The 21,722-nt window shown below is 56.5% G+C and overlaps 3 protein-coding genes across 3 annotated transcripts; 2 read left to right on the top strand and 1 right to left on the bottom strand.

The window, feature by feature from the left end:
• Positions 1-399: 399 nt before the first annotated feature.
• Positions 400-6,219, top strand: LOC141476154 (zinc finger protein RFP-like). Its single transcript, XM_074164757.1, has 7 exons — positions 400-1,063; positions 2,106-2,198; positions 2,964-3,194; positions 3,557-3,579; positions 3,878-3,993; positions 4,579-4,608; positions 5,139-6,219. The coding sequence occupies exons 1-7, from the start codon at positions 638-640 to the stop codon at positions 5,747-5,749; spliced, it is 1,530 nt and encodes a 509-aa protein (XP_074020858.1). The 5' UTR covers positions 400-637; the 3' UTR covers positions 5,750-6,219.
• A 1,845-nt stretch (positions 6,220-8,064) lies between these two features.
• Positions 8,065-12,033, bottom strand: LOC141476157 (E3 ubiquitin-protein ligase TRIM7-like). Its single transcript, XM_074164760.1, has 7 exons — positions 11,587-12,033; positions 10,643-10,738; positions 9,957-10,187; positions 9,755-9,777; positions 9,375-9,490; positions 9,170-9,199; positions 8,065-8,845 (listed from the first exon to the last, which is right to left on the bottom strand). Exons 1-7 carry the CDS (start codon positions 12,031-12,033, stop codon positions 8,328-8,330), a joined length of 1,461 nt encoding a protein of 486 aa, XP_074020861.1. The 3' UTR covers positions 8,065-8,327.
• A 3,328-nt stretch (positions 12,034-15,361) lies between these two features.
• Positions 15,362-21,612, top strand: LOC141476140 (E3 ubiquitin-protein ligase TRIM39-like). The gene is given in 8 exon segments (XM_074164743.1): positions 15,362-15,418; positions 15,420-15,785; positions 16,844-16,935; positions 17,295-17,532; positions 18,884-18,906; positions 19,441-19,535; positions 21,096-21,194; positions 21,197-21,612. Coding segments are annotated over 8 exon segments (1,386 nt in total).
• The last annotated feature ends 110 nt before the right edge of the window (positions 21,613-21,722 follow it).

Here is a 21,722-nt window from a genome sequence, read left to right as displayed (position 1 = left end):
ATTGCAGGGCAGGGCCTTCCTGGCTGTCAGAAGCCATTTCTGCCTCTCCTGACCCTTGGGACATCAGCCCCTGGAAGCTGGGAAGGTGGAGAAGCCCCTGGAAGGTGGAAAAGCCCCAGGAAGCGGGGAAGGTGGAGAAGCCCCTGGAAGTCGGTCCCATCGCTGACTCATGGACAGCGTGCCCCCTCTCTCCAAGACCCCAAAGTCCTCCTCAATGGCTGATCCTAGTCCAGGAGGGTCTCCCACCCCAAGCTCCATGAGATTTCTTCCCAAAGCCCCAACTCACCCTTACCCAGGAGGCTCCAGCCCATCCTGGTCCCACTGAAGAGCCGTCCCGCCCTCTTCCAGCATCCTTATCTGCTCACTCACATCTGGTGGGACCAAAAGGGGTAGGAGGCCAGAGGCAGGAGGAACCATCGCACGCGCCTGCCATCTTCTCACTCCTCTCCATGCTTTGAGGGCTGGGAGTTGTTTTTCCCACTGTTTTCAACCAGGAAGAGGAGGGTCCTCCTCTTCTTCCCTGCCAAATCAAGCTCCTTTGATCCTCTCCCAGAGGTGGGTTTGCGACCAGGAGGAGGAAGGTCCTCCTCTTCTTCCCCACGAAGCCAAGCTCCTTTGAGGTGGGTTGGGAAGAGCCATGGCTACCTGGAGCCCCACGGAAAGCCTGCAGAGCGAAGCCTCCTGCTCCATCTGCCTGGGCTTCTTCCAAGAGCCCGTCTCCATCCACTGCGGCCACAACTTCTGCCGGGGTTGCATCGCCCGCTGCTGGGAAGGGCTGGAGGCACCTTTCTCCTGCCCCCAGTGCCGGCAGACGGCCCCACAGAAGAGTTTCCGTCCCAGCAGAGAGCTGGCAAAAATTGCCGAAATCGCCGGGCGGCTCAGCCTGGAGGCGGGAGGAAGAGGAGGAGGATGGGGATGGGAGAAGGTGTGTAGGCAGCACCAGGAGGTTCTGAAGCTCTTCTGCAAGGAGGACCTGCAGCCCATCTGCGTGGTCTGCGACAGGTCCCGGGCTCACCGCTTCCACCCCGTGGTCCCCGTGGAAGAAGCTGCCCAGGAATATAAGGTAAAGCCCGGGGGACGGGCTGGCGCCCCACGGAAAACCCCTTTTCCCAAGGGCAAAGCGCGTCCCCCTCTCCGTGGGGCAGCCGCCAACGGGCATTTTCGGGTGGCATTTACCCATGGGCCTCCCGAGGGTTGGAACTCGATGGTCTTCAAGGTGCCTTCCAACCCAACCCGGTCGATGATTCCTCTTGGCATTTTATTGCAGGGATCCTTGGGGTTGGGGTTTTTTTAGGGGGGCAGTTGCAATGATCCTATTGGGATTCCCCACCCTTCCCGCTTAAATTTATTCAAACCATGTCAAAACGCCCAAGAATTCCTTTTATTTCTTTTTGTTTTTTAACATTGATTTTGCGTATTTCTTCCCCTATTGGCTGTAGTTTCAGATACAGAGAAATAACTCTTTTTATTCCACCCCCCCGCCCCCCGTCCCTTCCCCTTCTCTGCTCCTTTTCTGTTTTCCTGCCCATCCAAACCTGTCCTCGTCGTTTTTCTCCCCCCCCCAAAAAAAATTTGAGAAGGTGGCAGAGCCGTGTTGAAGGGCTCTGTGGTTTTGGGAAACGCTCTGTGGTTTTGAGAAAAAAAAAAAAAACACCAAAAAAAAAAACCCCAACAAAAAAAGCACTTCTACAAATGCAGGGTCAATAAATCCACTGAGGGGGTGTTAAATTTATCCCAGAGCCACCAATTTTTGGAGCGTTTTTTTGGGGGGGAAATCTACCTGGATGTGGGGCGAGTGATTATTGGAGGTCGTTTTAGCTTTTTTTCTGCAGCATTTTTCCCCGCCCTCGCGGGTGGCGGTTTCTTTGCCCCTGATCTTCAGCCGGTCGCCATGGACCATCCTCTTCCTCCCCATCCCCCTTCCCCTTCACCTCCTTCTCCTCCTCCTCCTCCACCTCCGAGGAGGGCAGAAGTCATTTTAAGTCAGAAAAGGGATTTTTTTTCTCAGCTCCTCCAAGAATTTCTCTCTTTTTTTTTTTTTTCCCTTTTTTTCCTCAGCTCCTCCAAGAATTTCTCTTCTTTTTCTTTTTTTTTTTCCCCCCCAGGAAGAAATCCAGGCTCGCCTGCAGGCTTTGAAGGAGGAGCGAGAAAAATACCTGGAAAGCAGAAAAACCGGAGCGAGGAAGAGCTCCTACCTGGTAGGTGCCTTCCTCCTGGAATGGGGGCGAGGGGGGGGGTCTTTCCACCCAACCCCAGCCTCACCGGTGTATTTTGAGGCCGGATCTCACCTATTTGGGTCGCGGAGCGTTGCGCCGTTTGCTCCGGGGGTTGCCCGGGGGCCAAGCCCGTGTTTATCTGCTGGGGTTTCACATCAGCTGGAGCCTGCACCGGGGAGATAAAACCTGGGGAGAGGGGGTGGACACAGAGAAATGGGGGGGGTGGACAGTCCCCAGCTTGGTATGGAGGGCTGGAAGGAGTTGGTGGTTTGGGTTTCCTCCCCCCCCCCCCCTTAAACTCTATAAATCTGCAAACGGAGCCCAGTTGAGGTCGCACCGTTCAGTCCTGCTTCCAGGCTAAGCCTCCTGAGTAGTCCCTGCTGCCACCTAAATCCCCCGGTGAGACGTTTTGGTGTGAAATTCACCCTTTTATTGACCAAAAATGACCCAGGACACGGTATCCCCAGGGCCAACCTCGAAGCACTAATCACTTTTTCCTTGAGCGTGGTGAGGTGGTTTATTCTCTGTAGCCCCCATCATCTCCTGCCCACCTTGAGGAGCTTCACCTGAGGCCGCTCTTGCAAAGGTCCCCACGGCCGAGGCACGAATAGAAAACCAGAATGATGTAAAAAAATAATCCAGGAGGGAAGTTTTTGCCCGTGTTTCGGGCATGTCACCTGCTGGCCAAGGCGGGCAGGGGGGGTCTCCTGCCCCCTCTCTCATCACCTTCATCTCTGATCCCACCAGGAGAAAACCAAAAGTGAAGGGAAGAAGATAGTGTGTGAGTTCCAGCAGTTGCATCAGTTTTTGAAGGACCAAGAGCGCCTCCTCCTGACCCAGCTGGCAGACTTGGACAGGGCCATCACCAGGCTCCAGGAGGAAGCGGTGGCCAAGGTCTCAGAGGAGATGTCCCACCTCGACACCCTCATCTGGGAGATGGAGGGGAAGTTCCAGCAGCCGGCCGGCCAATTCCTGCAGGTGAGAGCCCACAGAGCAAAGCTCCAGACCTGGGAGAGCCCAAATTCAGCCCCACCAAGGAGGGGAGCTCCTAGGATGGCGGCAGGTGGCATCATCCCATGCGTAGGGTCCTTCTTTGCTGCTGCAATTCCATGAAAATACATCACTTTTGTTGGAATCGTAGAATGGTTTGGGTCAGAGGGGACCCTCTGGTTTGGGTCGGAAGGGACCTTAAAGATGATCTAGTTCCAAACCCCGGCCATGGGCAGGGTCACCTCCCGCTAGACCAGGTTGCTCCAAGCCCAGTCCAACCTGCCCTAGAAGACACAACACTCGCCCTTCCCCTTCCCCAACCGTCTTCTCCTCTCTCTTCCCACCTTTAGGACATCAGAAGACTCTTGACTAGGTAACGTGGCTCCGTCTTCTGGGTGACTTTCCCCACACGCTGGTGGCTGGGAGAGGTCTGGACACCACCTGGGTGAAACCTGAGGTGGGGGTTTCAGGAAACCATCCATCCAGCGATGGTCTTGGGGGGGGGGGGTGTGTGCAGATTTTATTTGCTCCTGGAGAAGTATCCTCAGCCCATCCCAGACCTTCTCCTGGGTTATTTAATGAGGATAAAAGGAGAAATCGAATATATCACACAGGCTGGGGGGTTTCCACCACCCCCACCCCCACCCCGGTGTCTTCTGCTCTCTTTGCAGTTGCGAGACCATGAAGTTCAACCCTCCGGTGGAGATCTCCCCCCACCTGGAGAGAAGGCTGGAGGAGTTTGTGCAGAGAAACCTCCTGGTGAGGGGCACGCTGAGGAAATGCCAAGGTTGGGAACTTGGGTGGGGTGGGGTGGGGAGAAGGCACGTCGCCTGGCGTGCCCGATACCCGGGCGAAAAAAACGGTTTCTCCCCCAAAACCCACCCGGAAGGTGCCATCAATAAAAGGCAGCTGAAACTTTTAACCAGGGGATGGGCACCGAGAGTTTCTCCTGGGGGGCCAAAAAAAAAAAAAACCCAAACAAACAAAAAAAGGAGTCATCGTCTCCTTGAGCATTAAAATTCACGCCGGTACAAAGCCAGGAAGGGGATGTTACAACGGGTGGGGGGGGGTGGTGAGGTGGGTGGGGGACAAATCTGGTGCTGTGTCTCTTGGGGAAGAGTTTAGCTTGGCCAGGAGGTTCATCTTCCCCGGCTTTGGGGGGAGATTTGGGGAGGGGGGGAGGAGATTTTTAGGGGATGGCATCGATACCTGGACCGGAGCAATTCACCCCCAGAAGCCTCTTTGCACCCCGCATCCACAATATTCCCCCTCAACCTCCTTTCCCAAAAATAGTGCCCCCCCCCCCCACCCCCAGCCTGTGTGACAAAACAGCCGCTTTGCCCCAAAAACTTTCTCTCTTTCTCCTTTTTAGACAGCCTGATGTTTAAACTGCAGGAGCCGAGTAAGTCCACGGGAACGGGCGGGAGGAATAAATAAGAAAAATGGGATTTTGAGGGCTTGTGGAGGAGGTTCCCCATGGGAAAAAAAAAAACAAAAACCCAAACCAAAACCCCAAAACAATGCAAATTTCCCCCAGGGAGAGGAAGGGAAGGGTGGCAGCATCCCGGCGGTGAAGCTTCTGGTGTAACCAGGGGCTAGGGTATGGTCCTAAGGAAGCCCAACGTCCCTCTGGGACCCAAGGAAAGTGGGGGACCGGGGGGGGGGAACCACCCAAGAAGAGCTTCTGTGCTTCCCCTTCCCTCTCCGGGACTTTCCCACCCATCCTCGTCCCCACACTTTGTCCTCTTCCCCCTTCTCCTTCCACCCCCAGGGGCATCTCCGCATCATCTTGGACATCCACCCCAAGGCTAGTACCATCCAGAACTGGGAGGAGCAGGAGAGCAGGGCTGGTCCCAGATGCTGGGGAAGGAAAAGAAACATCTCCAGGTATCTCCTGCTCCTCCGATGTTCTGATTTTCCCTTCTCCTGCAGCCAACGTGACCTTGGACCCCTCCACGGCTCACCCCAACCTTCTCCTCTCCGAGGACGGAAAACAAGCCAGGGGCCAGCTGAGACAGCAGGACCTGCCGGACAACCCGGAGAGATTTGACTTCGAGCCCTGCGTGTTGGGCCGCGAGGGCTTCGCCTCGGGGAGGCATTTCTGGGAGGTGGAGGTGGGGCCGGGGGGCGTCTGGGCCCTGGGGGTGGCCCGAGCCTCGGTCAAGAGGAAGGGAGCCCTGAGCTTCACCCCCAAGGAAGGGGTCTGGGCGCTGGAGGCTTATCACTCCCTCACGTCCCCCCGCGCCAACCTGCGCCTGAACCCCCTTCCCAGGAGGCTACGGGTCTCCTTGGACTACGAAGCGGGGCGGGTGGCCTTCTTCAGCCCGGAGGACGACGTTCCCATCTTGGTTTACTCCAGAGCCTCCTTCAACGGGGAGAGGGTCTTCCCCTGGTTCAAGATGGGGATGGGGACTCGTTTGCAAGAAATCACCCAAAGCCCACCCTCGGAGGACCAGTCCATGGCCGGGCAGCTCATGTCCCCTCTGGACTGGGTAGGGTTCAGGTTTCCCCTCCGGATCTGCCCTGGAGATGTCCGTCCATGAAAGGGACATCTCCTGGGTGAGGCCAGTTCTTGGCCGTGGTTGCTCCAAAGCGTCGCGCCCGAGGAACTTGCGGCTCTTCTCCCGCATCCATCTCCATTGGGACCTTCGGGTGGTGAGGACGAGGAGATGGGCCACCAGCAGACACCCGCGAAGGGGAAGAACCAGCCAGGACGAGGTGATGGACTCAGCCCACCAGAAGGAAGGGGACATTGAGGGGTTGAGCAAGGCTGGAGAGCGCTCAGGACTTCCAGAAGTGTGGCCTTTTGCAATTTATTTCGCCTTTAACGGACGGAAGCCTCCCCTTTCTCTCTCTTTTCCAAAGTGTTTTCTTCCTGACACCCCTTGCAAGGCAGATCCAGAGCCCCTCCTACCAAGGGGAGGGGTGGCCTTTCTCTACAAGCTGGCTTGGTTTGGGGGAGCTGCTCTCTGTCTCCATTTCTCATCTTTATTTTAAATAAAAGGACGTTTTTTGGGTTGCGCTCTCCTCTTTCTGCCTCGTTACGGATGTATTATTCTGGATCTCCTCCCTTTTGGGGTCTGGGAAAGCTGTCCAGGATGGGGGACACCTCGCTTCCCTTTCCACCTTCTCCTGGTGGACCTCTAGGGTGGTCATTCCAGCCCCCTTTGGAGGGAGGGAAGGGAAACGAACTCACCCGGAACGGAGTTTTCCACACCATTATACACGTCCGGGTAACTCCCAGGAAAAGCCCGTTTCTCCCCGTTGGCTCTTCAGGAGGGACAAGAACAATCAATCCCACCAGGGGTTCCTTTGGGAGACGTTCCTCAGCTACAACAGCAGTTGGAGTTGGGGCAGGGGGGCGGGGAGGAAGGGGGTGTAAAAATACAAGTTTGGGCATTTTCACCTCGATTCCCTCAAAAAACGCTGGTTTTTTTTGTTTTGGTTTTTTTTTTTTTTTCTCTCGAGGAAACCCAAAAGAGGAAGAGGCACCACCGAAACGAAGGCGACGGGTGATTGGTCGGAGAACGGAGACGAGGAAGCGGAAGGAAGAGTGGGAGGGAGCGGGCTCAGAATAACAGCCCAGATATGAATGGACACCCTCCCCCCCCGCCCCGCTGTGATGAAGCCCCATCTCACGACCCCCACCCCACCCCACACCCCCCCCCGGGATGATGTTTCGGGGCTGTTTGTCGTGTTGTGACGTCTCCCCTTCATCCCTACTCCTCATCGCCATCGCTTGGACCCATCCCTTGGGAAAACACGGGGAATAGACCGAAGGCAACCCAAAAAATCACCGGGGGGGTGGGGGGGGGCATTGTGGGGGGGTTAAAACCAGCTTTTTTTTTAATTCTTCGCCTACAACACCCTTCCCCTTCCTTGGGGGGGGCGGGGGGGGGGGTGTGTGCTTCCACCTTGCGACGCTTTTGCCCCTTGGGGGGCAAAACTTCCCACCCCCCCGACTTCTGACAGCCTCAGGGGACAACCACGTGTGTCCCCCCCCAATTTCTGATAGCCTCAGGGGACCACCACGTGTCCCCCCTCCCCAACTTCTGACAGCCTCGGGGGACAACCACATGTGTGTGTGTTCCCCCCCCCCCCAACTTCTGACAGCCTCAGGGACAACCATGTGTCCTCCCCCCCCACCCCCCCACCCCGGTGTCCCCTGGGACCACAAGAAATGGGGACGGTTGGGTTTTGCGTTTCCTTTTTCCCCAGGAAACCGGGGGATGGAGGGGCAGAAAGAGGAGGGGGGAAAAATGAGGCAAAGAGAGAGGACCCTGGGGCGTTGAAATGGGGGGGGAAAAGGGGAAAAATTCAGTGTGAGGGTGACGGAAAAGCAAATTTTCCCCGGGTCGACCTAATTAAGTAAAGATGTCCCCGTCCGAGCCCGTCACCAAACCGAGGGATCCAAACTTTACCTTATTTTCCTTCTTTTTTTATTTTTTTTTTAATATGGAAATCTTTGCTGGAATTGGATGGAAACTTTCCCACCTGGAAAAACTCCATTTTGTTCCTTCTCTTCTCCTAAAATTGCTATTTCAAACCTCCACGACCTAGAACGTTAATAATAATAATAATAATAATAATAATAATAATAATAAATAAAATAATGATAAAAACCCACTGGATTTTTCTCCTCCGTGTGTGTGTGTGTGTGTTCCCTTGGGGGGGGAGGTGGGGGCTCAGAGCAGTGGGGCACGTGGCTTCCCAGGTTGTCCCCGGGGGCTCGTGGACCACCTCACAAACTTGTGGAAAGACCAGGAATGGGATTAATTAATTAAAAATTAATTTCCTCCCCCCCCGCCCTTGAACCCGACATCCGAGAAACAGCAAAAATAACCAGAGAAGAACGTTAAAGGGTGTAAATCTTTTTTATTTCATCTTAAGAAAGAAGATGGAAAGGTGGGACGAGGGGTCGAGTTGGTGGAGGACGAGGTGGCTCCATCGGTCAACCCAACGCCCCGCTTTGGGGGCGACCACCTGGGACCCTGACTTTTTAGGCGTGGAAAGAGGCCAGAAAGGCCAAGTAGGATTTGAGTAGAGAGAAGTCCTTCAAAAGAGTGGAGATGGGGCTCTTGGGGGGATGGGAAACGTGCGTTTGGGTAAGAAGGGAGAACTTCAGGGGCACAGCGTCATCTGGGAGCCCTCACCCCACACCAGGAACCAAGGGTGAACCCTCTCCCCTTTGAAGGAGGCTGCTGGGAAAGTGAATATCAGGGCCCTCTTATCGGCGTCAAAAAACGCCACCTGGCCCTTCTCGTAGTCCAGGGACACCCGGAGCCTTCTGGGGACCTGGATGTGGTACAGCGGGACACGCTCCAGGGAGGTGAGAGCCCAAAACTGTCCCTCGCAGACACCCATAGACCAGAGCTCCACCTCGGGGCCGGCGGAGGTCTCTTCCCTCCTCTTCAGGGACTCCCTGGCCACCCCCAGGGCCCAGGAGCCTTTGGGTGTCACCTCCACCTCCCAGCAGCATCTCCCCGAGGTGATGCCCTGGCTGCCCAGCACACAGGGATCGGCGTCGGGCCCCTCGGCCGACGGGTCCTGCCGGGCGTCTTCTTCCCACCTCACGCTCCTCCCGTCCTCTGACACCACCAGCTGGGGGTGAGCCGTGGAAGGGTCCAGGGTGACCTTCGCTGGGAGGGGCAGAGAGAGTAGGAGCTTCCGAGGAGACCCAAACCGTTTCCCGCGGCCCCGGGTTGAGCGAGGAGGTCCTCCAGCACCACCCCAAGCCACGGCTTGGGATGCTCTGCCCTCGCTTCCCCCACCCCACAGGAGCCAGAAGAAGACTCCCAAGGGAGGAAGAGGACAAGCCCCAGGGCAGATGAGCAGGAGACCCCTCCCCTCCCATTCCTCGGCAGCGTCTTCCCCGGATGACCCTCCAAAACTCATCCCACCTTGGGCTCAGCCCTTCCCTCGCTCCTTCCCGCTCCCCTCGCCTCCAGGAGATGGGGACTTACTCTTTTCGGGCAGCTCAAACATCAGGGCGTCTGAAGAGGGGAGAAGAAGAGCGGGTGTGAGGGTGTAAAGAGGGAGGTTCCTCCCCGCTGAGATCACATCCATAATCACCACGAAAAATATAATTTAGCCTCTTAAGTGAATGAATATAATTTATGCTCTCAGGGGGTATTGGTCCATCCTCCCACCCCACCCCGCGCCCAATACCTTGGAAGCTCCTCAGAGTCTCCTCCAGAGCAGTATTTTTCTCCCTGAAGTGACCGATTTTCTTTTCCAGCTCGGGGAGAAGCAACTGGGGCTGCTGGAAATCTTCCTTTTCAAACCTGGAGGAGGAGGGACGGACGGACGGATGGACCGATGGACAGAAGAGGGTGAGGATGGATCTCCTCAGAGGCCCAGAAGCCTTCTGGGTGCACCCATCGCTCGGAGGAGCTGGTGCCAGCTTCAGTAACCTCCACGATGGGTGGAGACACCTTTGCTCAGAGCCACTGGGTGAGGCCAAACGCAAGGTCCAACCCCCACCACCCCCCTTTTCCCAGCCTGGTGGAGGGGGGGCGGTTAGAGGAGAAGCTCAGGAAGCCCCATACCTGCTCAAGGTGCCTCTGATGTCCTGGAGGGATGAGAGAGAAGAGGAGACTCAGTCAAGGGGGTCTCGGCAGCAGAACATCTACTGAAGCCTCAACGGCGTGGACTTGGCTTTTGGAGCAGGAGTTTGGCTGCACCATGGGCCAGAAAGTAGCCCGTGACCGCGGGGGTGATGGCCCCATCTCCATTCCCTTCCCCTCTCACCTCCAGAAACTTTCTGGCAGGTTGCTGGCACTTCTCCTCCATCTCCTGGATGAAGGCGTCCAGGCGAGAGATCTCCTGGGTCAGGCTGGTGACGTTGTCCTCCTGCGTCTTCTCCACCTCCCTCTCCAGGTCCCCCAGTTGAGCCAGCAGGCGACGGGCATGGTCCTCCAGGAAGAGGCGCAAGCCTTCCAGCTGAGAGATAACCCTCTGCCGCTCGGCTCCGGTCTTCTCCTGCCGGGAAGGGGACACAAGAAGGGAAGAGGGGGACAGGAGAAGGGAAGAGGGGGACAGGAGAAGGGAAGAGGGGGACACAAGAAGGGAAGAGGGGGACACGAGAAGGGAAGAGGAGGGTGGAGAAGGACGCAGCAAGGTCCTACACGTGCCAGCGGCCGCGCTCCTAGAATCTCAAGCGTCTTATATCTTTTTTATATCTATATATTTTTATTATTTTTTCTCTTTACATTCAGGAAAACAGGTTCTGCCTCTTTTTTTTTTCTCCTCCAAGGCAGAGAAAAGTCCGGCAGAGTTTGGTTTAGGTTCCTGGAAAGGACCCCAACCCCAAGGATGGTCTCCAACACCCACCTAAAGCCAAAGAGAAACATCCAGACCCCCATCCTTCCCCATAAAAAAAACCCCAAAAACCCCACAAAACCAAAAAAAAACCCCCAAAACCCAAACATATTTACCAAATACTCCCAGCTTCTCCTCATTTCAGCCTCTCGAAACCCCAGGAGTTTGTCTCTCTCTTCCTTCAGGGTTTGCAGATGAGCCTGGATTTGTCCCTGAGGGAAGGGAAAAAAAATTCATATAAATATATATATATATATATATAAAAAAATAAAGACACCCCCCCCCCCATGTCTCTGGAGATTAAATCGACCTAAAAAAAAAAATTAAAAATAAATTAAAAATAAATTAAAAATAAATTAAAAATAAATACTCCGGGGAGGTGATTGCTCTGCGCTCGGCTCCAGATCTTCTCCTTGTGTCCCTCTTGGTCCAGAAGGATCCTGAGCCCCGAGACCCGGGCATGGAAATAAACGCCACGGAGCGGAAAAAGCTGCGTCGGATCCTCCCTGAGCCGATTGAACTCACCGAAGGGGCAAGAAAATACCCCCCCCCTTTTTTTTTTTATCGTGTTTTTATGATTTTTATCATTTTTGATGGTGTTCCTGCTGGTTTAGAGCGTCTCGGGACCAGCAGGTGCCCAGTAAAAGCACCAGAGCTGGGCACAGGCTGGAATTTCTCGGCGGGGAGGAGGGGATTCAAAGCTCAGCCCCCACCCCCCCCACCCCCACCCCCCACCCCCCCGTAGGTTCTCGGCTGAGAACTGAGAGAGCAGAAGCACCCATGCGTGGTCCACCCCCGTCATTTCGAAACAGGCCACTTGGCCACGGCAGGGGGCAACCAAGAACGGAGGCAACCGAGAGAGAGAAAGGGGGACACGATGTTTCTGACACCCCCCCCCCCCCTCCCCCCCAAGCCCACCTCCCTGGTGGAAGGGGCGAGATGTTCCACAGCCTGAGGGGAACACCACCAAGCCCTGGTGGTGCTGGGCTGGCTCTTAGGGGGTATCTAGATGGAATCAAATCCAAAATTAAAATGAAATCCAAAATTAAATCCCCTTCACCTTGTATTCCTGGAGAGCGTCTTCCACGGGAAGCATGGCGTGGGAGCGGTGGGCTCGGGACTCCCGGCAGACGGCGCAGAGGAAGGCTCCGTCCTCTTTGCAGAAGACCTTCAGGGGTTCCCGGTGCCTCTCGCATCCTTCCTCCTCCTCCTCCTCCTTCTCCTCCTCCGCCACCGCCTCCCCTCTGGCCACCCGCAAACTCAACCTCTTGGCCACCTCCAGCACCCGGGCCAACTCTCGGCTGGGCCGAAAGTCCCTCTCGGGTGCCGTCTCCCGGCACTGGGGGCAAGAGAAACCAGCTGTGGACCATTCCCAGCAGCGGGAGATGCAACCCCGGCAGAAGTTGTGGCCGCAGTGGATGGAGACGGGATCTCGGAAATACTCCAGGCAGATGGGGCATGAGGCTTCGCTGGGGAGCTCGGCGGTGGGGTTGGGGGGAGAAGCCATGGGACGTCTGGTAGGACGCGGCGGAGAGGGCGGCCGCTTTCATTTTCCTCCCAGCGAGGGGAAAAGGCGTTTCCCACCTTCCTGCCCCCACCCACCTTCCCCCCAAGGGTGGGCAGAGCCAGGGCTGAGCCTGGGTGGGAAGGGAGAGAGCGGGTGACGGCCCAATTTCCCCCCCAAGGTGGTCCCCGTTCCCAAAACGGCTGGTTCCCCTGGTCCCTATGGGTTCCCCGGTACCCACCAGCCTGGCGGTGGGTACCTCCTCCTCCGGGGAGGAAGGATGGGGCTGGGGAGCCCTACCAAGCTCCTCCACACCCCGGGAGGGGGCTGGGCGTGGGAACAAAGAGGATTTGGGGAGGGGGCTTGGGGTGGAAAAGGTGGGGAAAAGCATCCGTGGAGAAGGTGAGGAAGAGCATCTGTGGAAAAGGTGAGGAAGAGCATCCGTGGAGAAGGTGAGGCTGAAGAAGGCTCGGGGAGGAGGAACGAAGGCAGAAGAGGGGGCTGAGGGGCACCCACAAGGAGGGGGAGAAGGGTCCCGGGGTCTTCCATCCCTCTGGGAAGATCTTATCTGCACCGGGGGGTGTGTGGGGGGTGTGTGTGTGTTACACCTCTTTAGCGTTTGAGACACCCTTTTTGAACTCACCCGTTTGTAGCTTCGGCCACCACCACCCTGCCCCCCTCCTCCTCTGCCCCCCCTCAGGCACCCACCCGCCTGAAAACTGGGAATCCCTTTCCCGACGGACCTATTTTTCCAGCCCAAAGAGTTCCCTCAAACCAATGGTTAATTGTCATCTTCCCCCTCCCCCTCTTTGATTATTCATTTGCTTTTTTCCCCTCTTGCCCAGAAGCACTCGAGCAAGTGTCCTCCTGCCTCCCAAAACTGAGCCTCCAGCTCCCTCTTGAGACATCTCCGCTGACTACACACCGCTCTAATTGTAATTAAAACCCCCAGAAAAGCACCAAACCCACCTTCAGGAGCTGAGCCAGGTCCATCCACGAAGACAAATCCACTTTTCGGCCAGTTTTGCCCTTAAGGTTGAGGTTCGAGGCAGGTGGACCCGCTGAAGAACCTCACGGTTCCCTCCTCCCTGCTTTCGGTGCTTTTTTAAGACCGATTTGGGCGTCGTTTGGACCTTTCAAGTGACCTTTTGCCCGTTTCTCGGTGTCTCCCTCAGCTTATCCCCCCCACAACACCCCTATTTTCTCCACCCTGCGAGAGGCAAAGGTCTTCCTGCCTCCCAAACCAGAGCCTCCAGCTCCCTCTTGAGACCTCTCCGCTGACTACACACCGCTCTAATTGTAATTAAAACCCCCAGAAAAGCACCAAACCCACCTTCAGGAGCTGAGCCAGGTCCATCCACGAAGACAAATCGACTTTTCGGCCAGTTTTGCCCTTAAGGTTGAGGTTCGAGGGAGATGGACCCGCTGAAGAACCTCACGGTTCCCTCCTCCCTGCTTTTGGTGCTTTTTTAAGACTGATTTGGGCGTCGTTTGGACCTTTCAAGTGACGCTTTGCCCGTTTCTCGGCATCTCCCTTGGCTTATCCCCCCCACAACACCCCTGTTTTCTCCACCCTGCGAGAGGCAGCACCAAAACCGCTGAGTTTTCCCGGGGGGGGTTAAAATTCTCTTCTCGAGGGCACCCCCCCCAAAAAGCACCTCTAAAAGGCCCACAGCCCAGGAGAGAGCTTAAATAGAGCCCCTGGGCCATGGGCAGGGGGTGAGGGGTCCCAGAGAGACCCTAAGAACCCAAGGGGGCTTCTTAGGGCCACTAATGCTCCAAATTGGCCAAATGGACTGAAATCGCAGGGTTTGGAGATGTTTTTCCAGGCGCGTCAAGCTCTGCAAAGAGCTGGTGATCGTTGGGAGGTGACTCCCATCGTGCGACTCCTGTAGGTAATCGAGGCCCGATGATCTTCAAGGTCCCTTCCAACCCACTTTGGGGTGAAAAAATGGGAAACCCTGTCCAGGGACATGGTTTAGGGGGTGGGTTTTTTTGTCAGCCTTGGGTCGATGGTTGGACTCGACGATCTTCAATGTCCCTTCCAACCCACTTTGGGGTGAAAAAATGGGAAACCCTGTCCAGGGATATGGTTTAGTGGCAGCGTTGGGTCGCTGGTTGGGCTCGATGATCTTCAAGGTTCCCTTCCAACCCAGATTCTATGATTCTACAAGGTTTTGGTGGATCAGGGGGGGTCTTGTCACCACAGCTGGGGGCATTTATGTGGGCAAACACCCAACTGACCCTGCGAGGTGGGTGCAGGGGGAGCAAAGTGACATTGGGAGTGGAAAAGCCGCCCGGGGGGGGGGGGGGGGGGGAAGGGAGGGAGGGAGATTTCCATGGCTGGAAGGTAATTCCTGAAATCTCAGGATTTTCCCCCCCAAAAAATGCAGAGGCTGAGGGTCGAAGGAAGCTCTTCCCCAGCAGGATGGGATCTTGGGTGAAGGAGAACCCGATTCGGAGCAGATTGAGGGAGGGGAACGGCCGGTGGCGGAGTTATTTCATTTACAGGGTGGAAGAAAACCCTCTCTTTTTCCTTAATCGCGGAAAAACAGGGAAGAAAAGGAAAATTGAAGACAAGGGGGTGATAATCGGCTGCTCGGCCCCGAACCGCGAAAAGAAACGACATCCTGTTTAAAAAGAGAACCGAAAGCAGCGATGAAAGTATTTATAGCCGCTCGTAGGCAGGGGGGACGGCGGTTTGGGCCGAGAAATAATATTTAACATTATTATCTTAATCTTCTTAATCAAGATAACATCATTATCTTAATCTTCTTAAGAGGCAAAGGACGTGCCGGGGCGGTTTTGGCTCGAACAAAGGAGATTTGGGACTGGCTTCAGCTCTCTTCCCGTGGCCGTTCCCTCCAATTAATAAATTGAAAGGGCATTTATTAACGAGCCGGGGGGGGTGTCTTGGGGCTGCCTCTCAATTTGCCTGGGTATTTTTTTTTGGGGGGGATGGTGGGTGGGAGGGTTGATAGAGAAGCTGCAGGTGGATGTCTAACAAGTCAGGAAATGATCAAGGATGTTTATTTGTTGTTTAATCTTTTAAATCTTTTAATTTCCCTGCGGGGAGGGGGAGGGAAAGGAGGAGGGGGGGGGGGGGGGGGAGGTGTCTCCCTTCCTCTCTGCAAACCCTTGGGTGAGGGGGGGTTTTTTGGGGAGAAAAAATTAAAAAGCAATAAACCACACCTCGCTTTCAGCTCCCTCGGGCAAGGAGCCACCTGCAGGGGAAAAAAAAAAAATAAAAACAACAAAAAACAAAATTTAAAAAAAAAAAAAGGGGGAGCAGCCAACGGGCGGAAAACGAAAAGCTGCGCCGTCACCCACCATGGCGGCCGCCGAGAGCCCGGACGAAAGCTTCCGTGATGAAGCCTCCTGCCCCATCTTGCCTGGGCTTCTTCCAAGACCCCGTCTCCATCCACTGCGGCCACAACTTCTGCCGGGGTTGCATCACCCGCCGCTGGGAGGACGCCCGGGAGAACTTCCCTTGCCCCCGCTGCCAAGAGACGGCCCCCAGCAAGAACCTCCGACCCAACCGGGAGTTGGCCAAACTCATCGAGATCGCCAAGCGGTTGAGCTTGCGGGCGGCCCAAGGTGGGGCCGGGGGGGAGAAGCTCTGCCAGAAGCACCGGGAAGCTCTGAAGCTCTTCTGCGAGGAGGACCAGACCCCCATCTGCCTGGTTTGCAGAGAGTCCCAGGCTCACCGGGCCCACCCCGTGGTCCCCATCGAGGAGGCTGCGGAGGAGCAGAAGGTGGGACATGTCCTCGTGGTGGGGGGATGAGGAGAGGAGGAGGAGAAGGAGGAGGAAGAGGAGGAGGAGAAAAAGGATGAGGAGAGGGAAGAGGAGACGGAGAAAGAGGAGGAGGAGGAGGGGAAGGAAGAGGAGGAGGAGAGAGAAGGAGGAGCAGAAGGAAGAGGAGGAGGAGGAAGAGGGGAAGGAGAAGGGAGAGGAAAAAGGAGGAAGAGGAGAAGGAGGAGGAGGAAGTGAAGGAAGAGGAGGAGAAGGAGGATAAGGATAAGGAGGAGGATAAGGATAAGGATGAGGAGGAGAAGGAGAAGGAGGAAGAGAAGGAGGAGAAGGAGAAGGAGGAGGAGGAGGAGAGGAGAAGGAGAAGGAGAAGGAGAAGGAGAAGGAGAAGGAGAAGGAGGAGGAGGAGGAGGAGGAGGAGGAGGAGGAGGAGGAGGAGGAGGAAGGAGAAGGAGGAGAGAAGGAGAAGGAGAAGGAGAAGGAGAAGGAGAAGGAGAAGGAGAAGGAGAAGGAGAAGAGAGGAGAAGGAGAAGGAGAAGGAGAAGGAGAAGGAGAAGGAGGAGAAGGAAGGAGAAGAAGGAGCAAGGAGAAGGAGGAAGAGGAGGTGGGGTCTCGCCCAGGTTTCCACCCCCCAAAGGTGACGATGGGGATGGTCTCCACACCCCTTTTGGTGGCCTAAACTGGCTTGAACGTCCCATCCGTTGGAAGTTTGTGACCCAAAAGCGGCGAAACAGACCCAAACTTTAGATGTTTTGGGTCAGCCCCGGGCATTAGCAGAACCCGAGGAGATGCCAGCAGGGTCTCCGTGGTCTTTCAAAAGCTCCTTTTTTTTTTTTTTTCTGCTGATTTGGTCCTTCGCCTGAGTCTTTTCCCATCTATGCCATGGATTTCCCCCTTCCGGCTGCCCTCCTCTCTCCCAAAAAACGGGGGTCCGGTGAATTCCCCGGGAGCCAGGTCATGGTGGAGGACTCCGAGTTTGGAGGAGAGGTGGGATGAGGGTGGTGGGATGGAGTGACCGGAGGAGGAAAAGCCACCGAACGGGGCCTTTCTTCTCCCTTCAGGAGAAATTCCAAGCTCACGTGGGGCTCCTGAAGGACAAGAGGGAAAAAGCTGCTGGGGTTGAAAAGCGGGCCGAGGAAGGGAAAAGCCTGGACCTTTCTCGTAAGTGGAGGTGGCTTCCCCCCGCCTTTTCCTTACGGTGGTCCCCTCTGGGATGGCCGTGAAGACCCACGAGGTGGGCCACTGTCCCTTGCGCGGACACGGGAACGTCCTCTCCATGGGGGTAAGGTCTGGGCAGCGACCGACCCCCCCTGTCCCGTTTCCCGGGGTGGATTAAAAAAAAAAAAACCCCACTCCCCAATTTCTCCTGCTCCTCATACGTCTTAACAGCCCCAGGAGCACGTGTTGGGTTCGGCCAGGTCCTGGTTGACCTTCTTCTTCCTCAAAAGATGAGAACACTCCCCCCACCTCCCCTCTCCCCTTCCCCCCGGGTCCCCGGGGTTCCCCCCTGTTGACGCAGGAACGGGTGGAAAGGGAGAAGGAGAAGGTGGCCTCGGAAGCCAAGGAGCTCCAGCGGTTCCTGGAGGGGCAGGAACGTCTCCTTCTGGAGCGGTTGGCGAAGCTGGAGGGGGAGATCACGAGGAGGCGGGAGGAGAAGGTCAACAGGCTCTTGGAGGAGATCTCCTGCCTCGGCGAGGAGATCCGGGAGCTGGAGGAGAAGTGTCAGCAGCCGGCGTGTGAATTCCTGCTGGTGAGAAGCCTCTGGAGGGGAGATTCCGATGAGAGATCGGGCAAAAGCTCTTTATCCTGAGGGTGGTGAGACCCTGGACCAGGTTGCCCCATCCCTGGAGGTGGTTCAAGACCAAGTCGAACAGGGCTTGGAGCAACCTGGTCCGGTGGGAGGTGTCTCCCATCCCTGGAGGTGGGTTCAAGACCAGGTTGGATGGGGCTTGGAGCAACCTGGGCTGGTGGGAGGCGTCTCCCGTCCCTGGAGGTGGGTTCAAGGCCAGGTTGGACAAGGCTTGGACCAACCTGGTCTGGTGGGAGGCATCTCCCATCCCTGGAGGTGGGTTCAAGGCCAGGTTGGACAGGGCTTGGGGCAACCTGGGTCTAGGGGAAGGTGTCTCTCAACCCTGGAGGTGGGTTCAAGGCCAGGTTGGACAAGGCTTGGAGCAACCTGGGTCTGGTGGGAGGTGTCTCCCATCCCTGGAGATGGTTCAAGGCCAGGTTGGATGGGGCTTGGAGCAACCTGGGCTGGTGGAAGGTATCTCCCATCCCTGGAGATGGTTCAAGGCCAGGTTGGATGGGGCTTGGAGCAACCTGGGCTGGTGGGAGGTGTCTCCCATCCCTGGAGATGGTTCAAGACCAGGTTGGATGGGGCTTGGAGCAACCTGGGCTGGTGGAAGGTATCTCCCATCCCTGGAGATGGTTCAAGGCCAGGTTGGATGGGGCTTGGAGCAACCTGATCTACTGGAAGGTGTCTCCCATCCCTGGAGATGGTTCAAGGCCAGGTTGGACAAGGCTTGGACCAACCTGGTCTGGTGGGAGGCATCTCCCATCCCTGGAGGTGGGTTCAAGGCCAGGTTGGACAGGGCTTGGGGCAGCCTGGGTCTAGGGGAAGGTGTCTCTCAACCCTGGAGATGGTTCAAGGCCAGGTTGGATGGAGCTTGGAGCAACCTGGGCTGGTGGAAGGTATCTCCCATCCCTGGAGATGGTTCAAGGCCAGGTTGGATGGGGCTTGGAGCAACCTGGTCTACTGGAAGGTGTCTCCCATCCTTGGAGATGGTTCAAGGCCAGGTTGGATGAGGCTTGGAGCAACCTGGTTGGGTGGGAGGCATCTCCCATCCCTGGATGTGGTTCAAGGCCAGGTTGGATGATGCTTGGGGCAACCTGGTCTGGTGGGAGGTGTCCCCGCCCATGGAACTGGATGGTCTTTAAGGTCCGTTCCCACCTGAACCCTTCTACGATGGGTTTAGACCCATCATTTAGACAGAGAAGAACCTTGAGTTGCCCGAGGTCACCCCCCAAGCCCCGGAGGAGGTGCTTGTGGTCAACTCTCTGCCCGGACCTGACGCTCCTTCTCTCCTCTTTTCCCCTTGTAGGACAGCAGAAACATCTTGAGCAGGTTTGTGGCTCCTTTCACGCGTTCTTGGCGATCTTCACATTGTTGATCTCCACGGTGGTGACACCGGTGGCCTCCAAAAGCCACCCGTGATCCCTCGTGCCATAGGGATCGTGTAGACATGTAGGAGAAAACCAGGAGAAGACCCCAAAAGGTCCAAGTAGGATGCTGAAGGGCAGGGAAAGGCATCGGATGGGGTGGTGGGACCTCCAGGCTTCACCTCTATTCCTGGAGGTCTGGGCTTTGACCCCCTGCCACCAAAAAATAGCAGAAAATTACTATTTTGGAGGTTTTGACCACCAAAGGTGGAGGTATGAACTTCCACCCCATGTCCTCCTTGGAGATTCTCCTTGGGACACGCGCTCTGGGGCAGCAAATCCATCTCCAGGAGCTCAGGAATGACCCGGGTTGGGCCAAGTCTTCGCTCTAAAGTCCGTATTTCTTCATAAAAATCCCGGTGGAGAAGGGGTCCGGGGGGGGGATGAAGGATTCTGAGGGAAGGGAAGGGTCGTGAGGAAGGTCTTCCTTCTTTTCCAGGCTGGAGAAGGACGTTCCCCGGGAAGTGGGAGAGGAACCCACCGACCTTCTGCCCGAAAACATGGACCTCCAGGAGACGCTGCTGAAATATCGAGGTCGGGAAGATGAGGGGGGAAATGGGAAGGGGGGAAATGGGGGAATTGGGGGAAATGGGGAAATGGGGAAATGGGGAAATGGGGGAATTGAGGGAAAAGGGAAAATGGGGGAAAAGGGGTAAATGGGGAAAATGGGGTAAATAGGGCGGAAATGGGGAAAATGGGAGGGAAATGGGGAAATGGAGGGAATGGGGGAAATGGGAAATGGGGAAAATGGGGGAATTGGGGGAAATGGGGAAATGGCGGAAATGGGGAAATGGGGTAAATAGGGCATAAATGGGGAAAATTGGGGGGAAATGGGGGAATGGGGGAATTGGGGGAAATGGGGAAATGGCGTAAATGGGGAAATGGGGAGAATGGGGAAAATGGGGGGAATGGGAGAAATGGGGGAATGGGGGAATTGGCGGAAATGGGGGGAAATGGGGAAGAAATGGGGGGAATGGGGAGGAAATTGGGGGAATGGGGAAAAGGGGGGAAATGGGGGGAATAGGAAATGGGGAAATTGGGCGAAATGGGGAATGGGAGGAGTGGGAAATGGGGGGAAATGGGGAAAATGGGGAGGAAATGGGGGAAATGGGGGAAAAGGGGAATGGGGGAAATGGGAAATGGGGAAATGGGGGAAATGGGAAATGGGGGAAATGGGAGGAAATGCAGGGAAATGGGGAAAATGGGGGAAAATGGGGGAAATGGGAGAAAGGGGGGGAATGGGGAAAATGGGGGAAATGGGGGGAAATGGGGAGGAAATGGGGGAAATGGGGAGGAAATGAGAAATGGAGAAATGGGAGGAAATGCGGGAAAATGGGGAAATAGGGAAAATGGGGGAAAATGGGGGAAAGGGGGGAAAGGGGGGAAAGGGGGGGGAAATGGGGGGAATGGGGAAAATGGGGGAAATGGGGAAATGGGGAGGAAATGGGGGGAAATGGGGAGGAAATGGGGGAAATGGGGGAAATGGGGAGGAAATAGGGGGAAATGGGTGGGAAATGGGGGGAAATGGGGGAAATGGGGAGGAAATGGGGGGGAAATGGGGGGGAATGGGGGAAATGGGGGGGAAATGGGGGGGAAATGGGGGAAATGGGGGAAATGGGGGGAAATGGGGGGGAATGGGGGGAAATAGGGAGGAAATGGGGGAAATGGGAGGGAAATGGGGAGGAAATGGGGGAAATGGGGGAAATGGGGGGGAAATGGGGAGGAAATGGGGGAAATGGGGGGAAATGGGGAGGAAATGGGGAATATGGGGAGGAAATGGGGGAAATGGGGGGAAATGGGGAGGAAATGGGGGGAAATGGGGAGGAATGGGGGAATGGGGAGGAAATGGGGAGGAAATGGGGGGGAATGGGGGGAAATAGGGAGGAAATGGGGAGGAAATGGGGAATATGGGGAGGAAATGGGGGAAATGGGGGGAATGGGGAGGAATGGGGGGAAATGGGGAGGAAATGGGGGAAATGGGGAGGAAATGGGGAGGAAATGGGGGGGAATGGGGGGGAAATAGGGGGGAAATGGGGGCTCCCCCGTGACCCTCCTTTGTCGTCCCGTTTCCTCCCCCCCTCCCCCCCCCCCCAGTCAGCCTGACCCTGGACCCCGAGACGGCCCACCCCCGCCTTCTCCTCTCGCCGGGGGGCAAGGGGGTGAGGTGGGGGGGTTGCCGCCAGCCCCTCCCCGACACCCCAAACGTTTCGCCGCCTCTCGTTGCGTCCTGGGGCGGGGGGGTTTCCTCAGCGGGAGGGGCTACTGGGAGGTGGAGGTGGGCGAGGGGGGGGAGGCCTGGGCCCTGGGGGTGGCCAAGGAGTCGGTGGGGAGGAAGGGGCGGCTGAGGTTGAACCCCCAGGGGGGGGTGTGGGGGGTGGGACGTTGCGGGGGTCAGTACCAAGCCCTCACTTGCCCCCCCACCCCCCTTTCCCCCCCCCTCCCCCCCCAAAGGGTCGGGATTTACCTGGATTACGAGGGGGGGCGGGTGGCTTTTTTCGACGCCCGCCGCCGCGCCCCCCTTTTTTCCTACCCCCCCACTTCCTTCGGGGGGGAGCAAATCCTCCCCCTGCTCTGCCTGGGGAGGGGGGGGCACTTCACCCTCTCCCCCTGACCCCCCCCCCCCCAAGACCCCTCCACCCCCCTCGAGGGTTTTTGGGGGGGGGGGGGGGCTCATCATTTTTTTATTTTCTGGGGAAAAAAACCTGAAATCCTCTTTTTTTC

The sequence above is a fragment of the Numenius arquata genome, chromosome 28 (assembly GCF_964106895.1).
Source record: "Numenius arquata chromosome 28, bNumArq3.hap1.1, whole genome shotgun sequence".
NCBI lineage: Eukaryota > Metazoa > Chordata > Aves > Charadriiformes > Scolopacidae > Numenius > Numenius arquata.
Note: the sequence above shows the minus strand (reverse complement) of the source record. Positions and strands in the feature narration are given on the sequence as shown.

What these genes read in the sequence shown, in the direction of transcription:
- LOC141476154 (XM_074164757.1), top strand. Translation starts at nt 638, where the DNA reads ATGGCTACCTGGAGCCCCACGGAAAGCCTGCAGAGCGAAGCCTCCTGC. An exon ending in AAGCTGCCCAGGAATATAAG is followed by an intron (nt 1,064 to 2,105) that starts GTAAAGCCCGGG and finishes TTTCCCCCCCAG; the next exon opens with GAAGAAATCCAGGCTCGCCT. An exon ending in CACGCTGAGGAAATGCCAAG is followed by an intron (nt 3,994 to 4,578) that starts GTTGGGAACTTG and finishes TCTCCTTTTTAG; the next exon opens with ACAGCCTGATGTTTAAACTG.
- LOC141476157 (XM_074164760.1), bottom strand. Translation starts at nt 12,033, where the DNA reads ATGGCTTCTCCCCCCAACCCCACCGCCGAGCTCCCCAGCGAAGCCTCA. An exon ending in GGAGAAGCTGGGAGTATTTG is followed by an intron (nt 10,188 to 10,642) that starts GTAAATATGTTT and finishes CCTTCCCGGCAG; the next exon opens with GAGAAGACCGGAGCCGAGCG. An exon ending in ATCAGAGGCACCTTGAGCAG is followed by an intron (nt 9,491 to 9,754) that starts GTATGGGGCTTC and finishes CTCCTCCTCCAG; the next exon opens with GTTTGAAAAGGAAGATTTCC.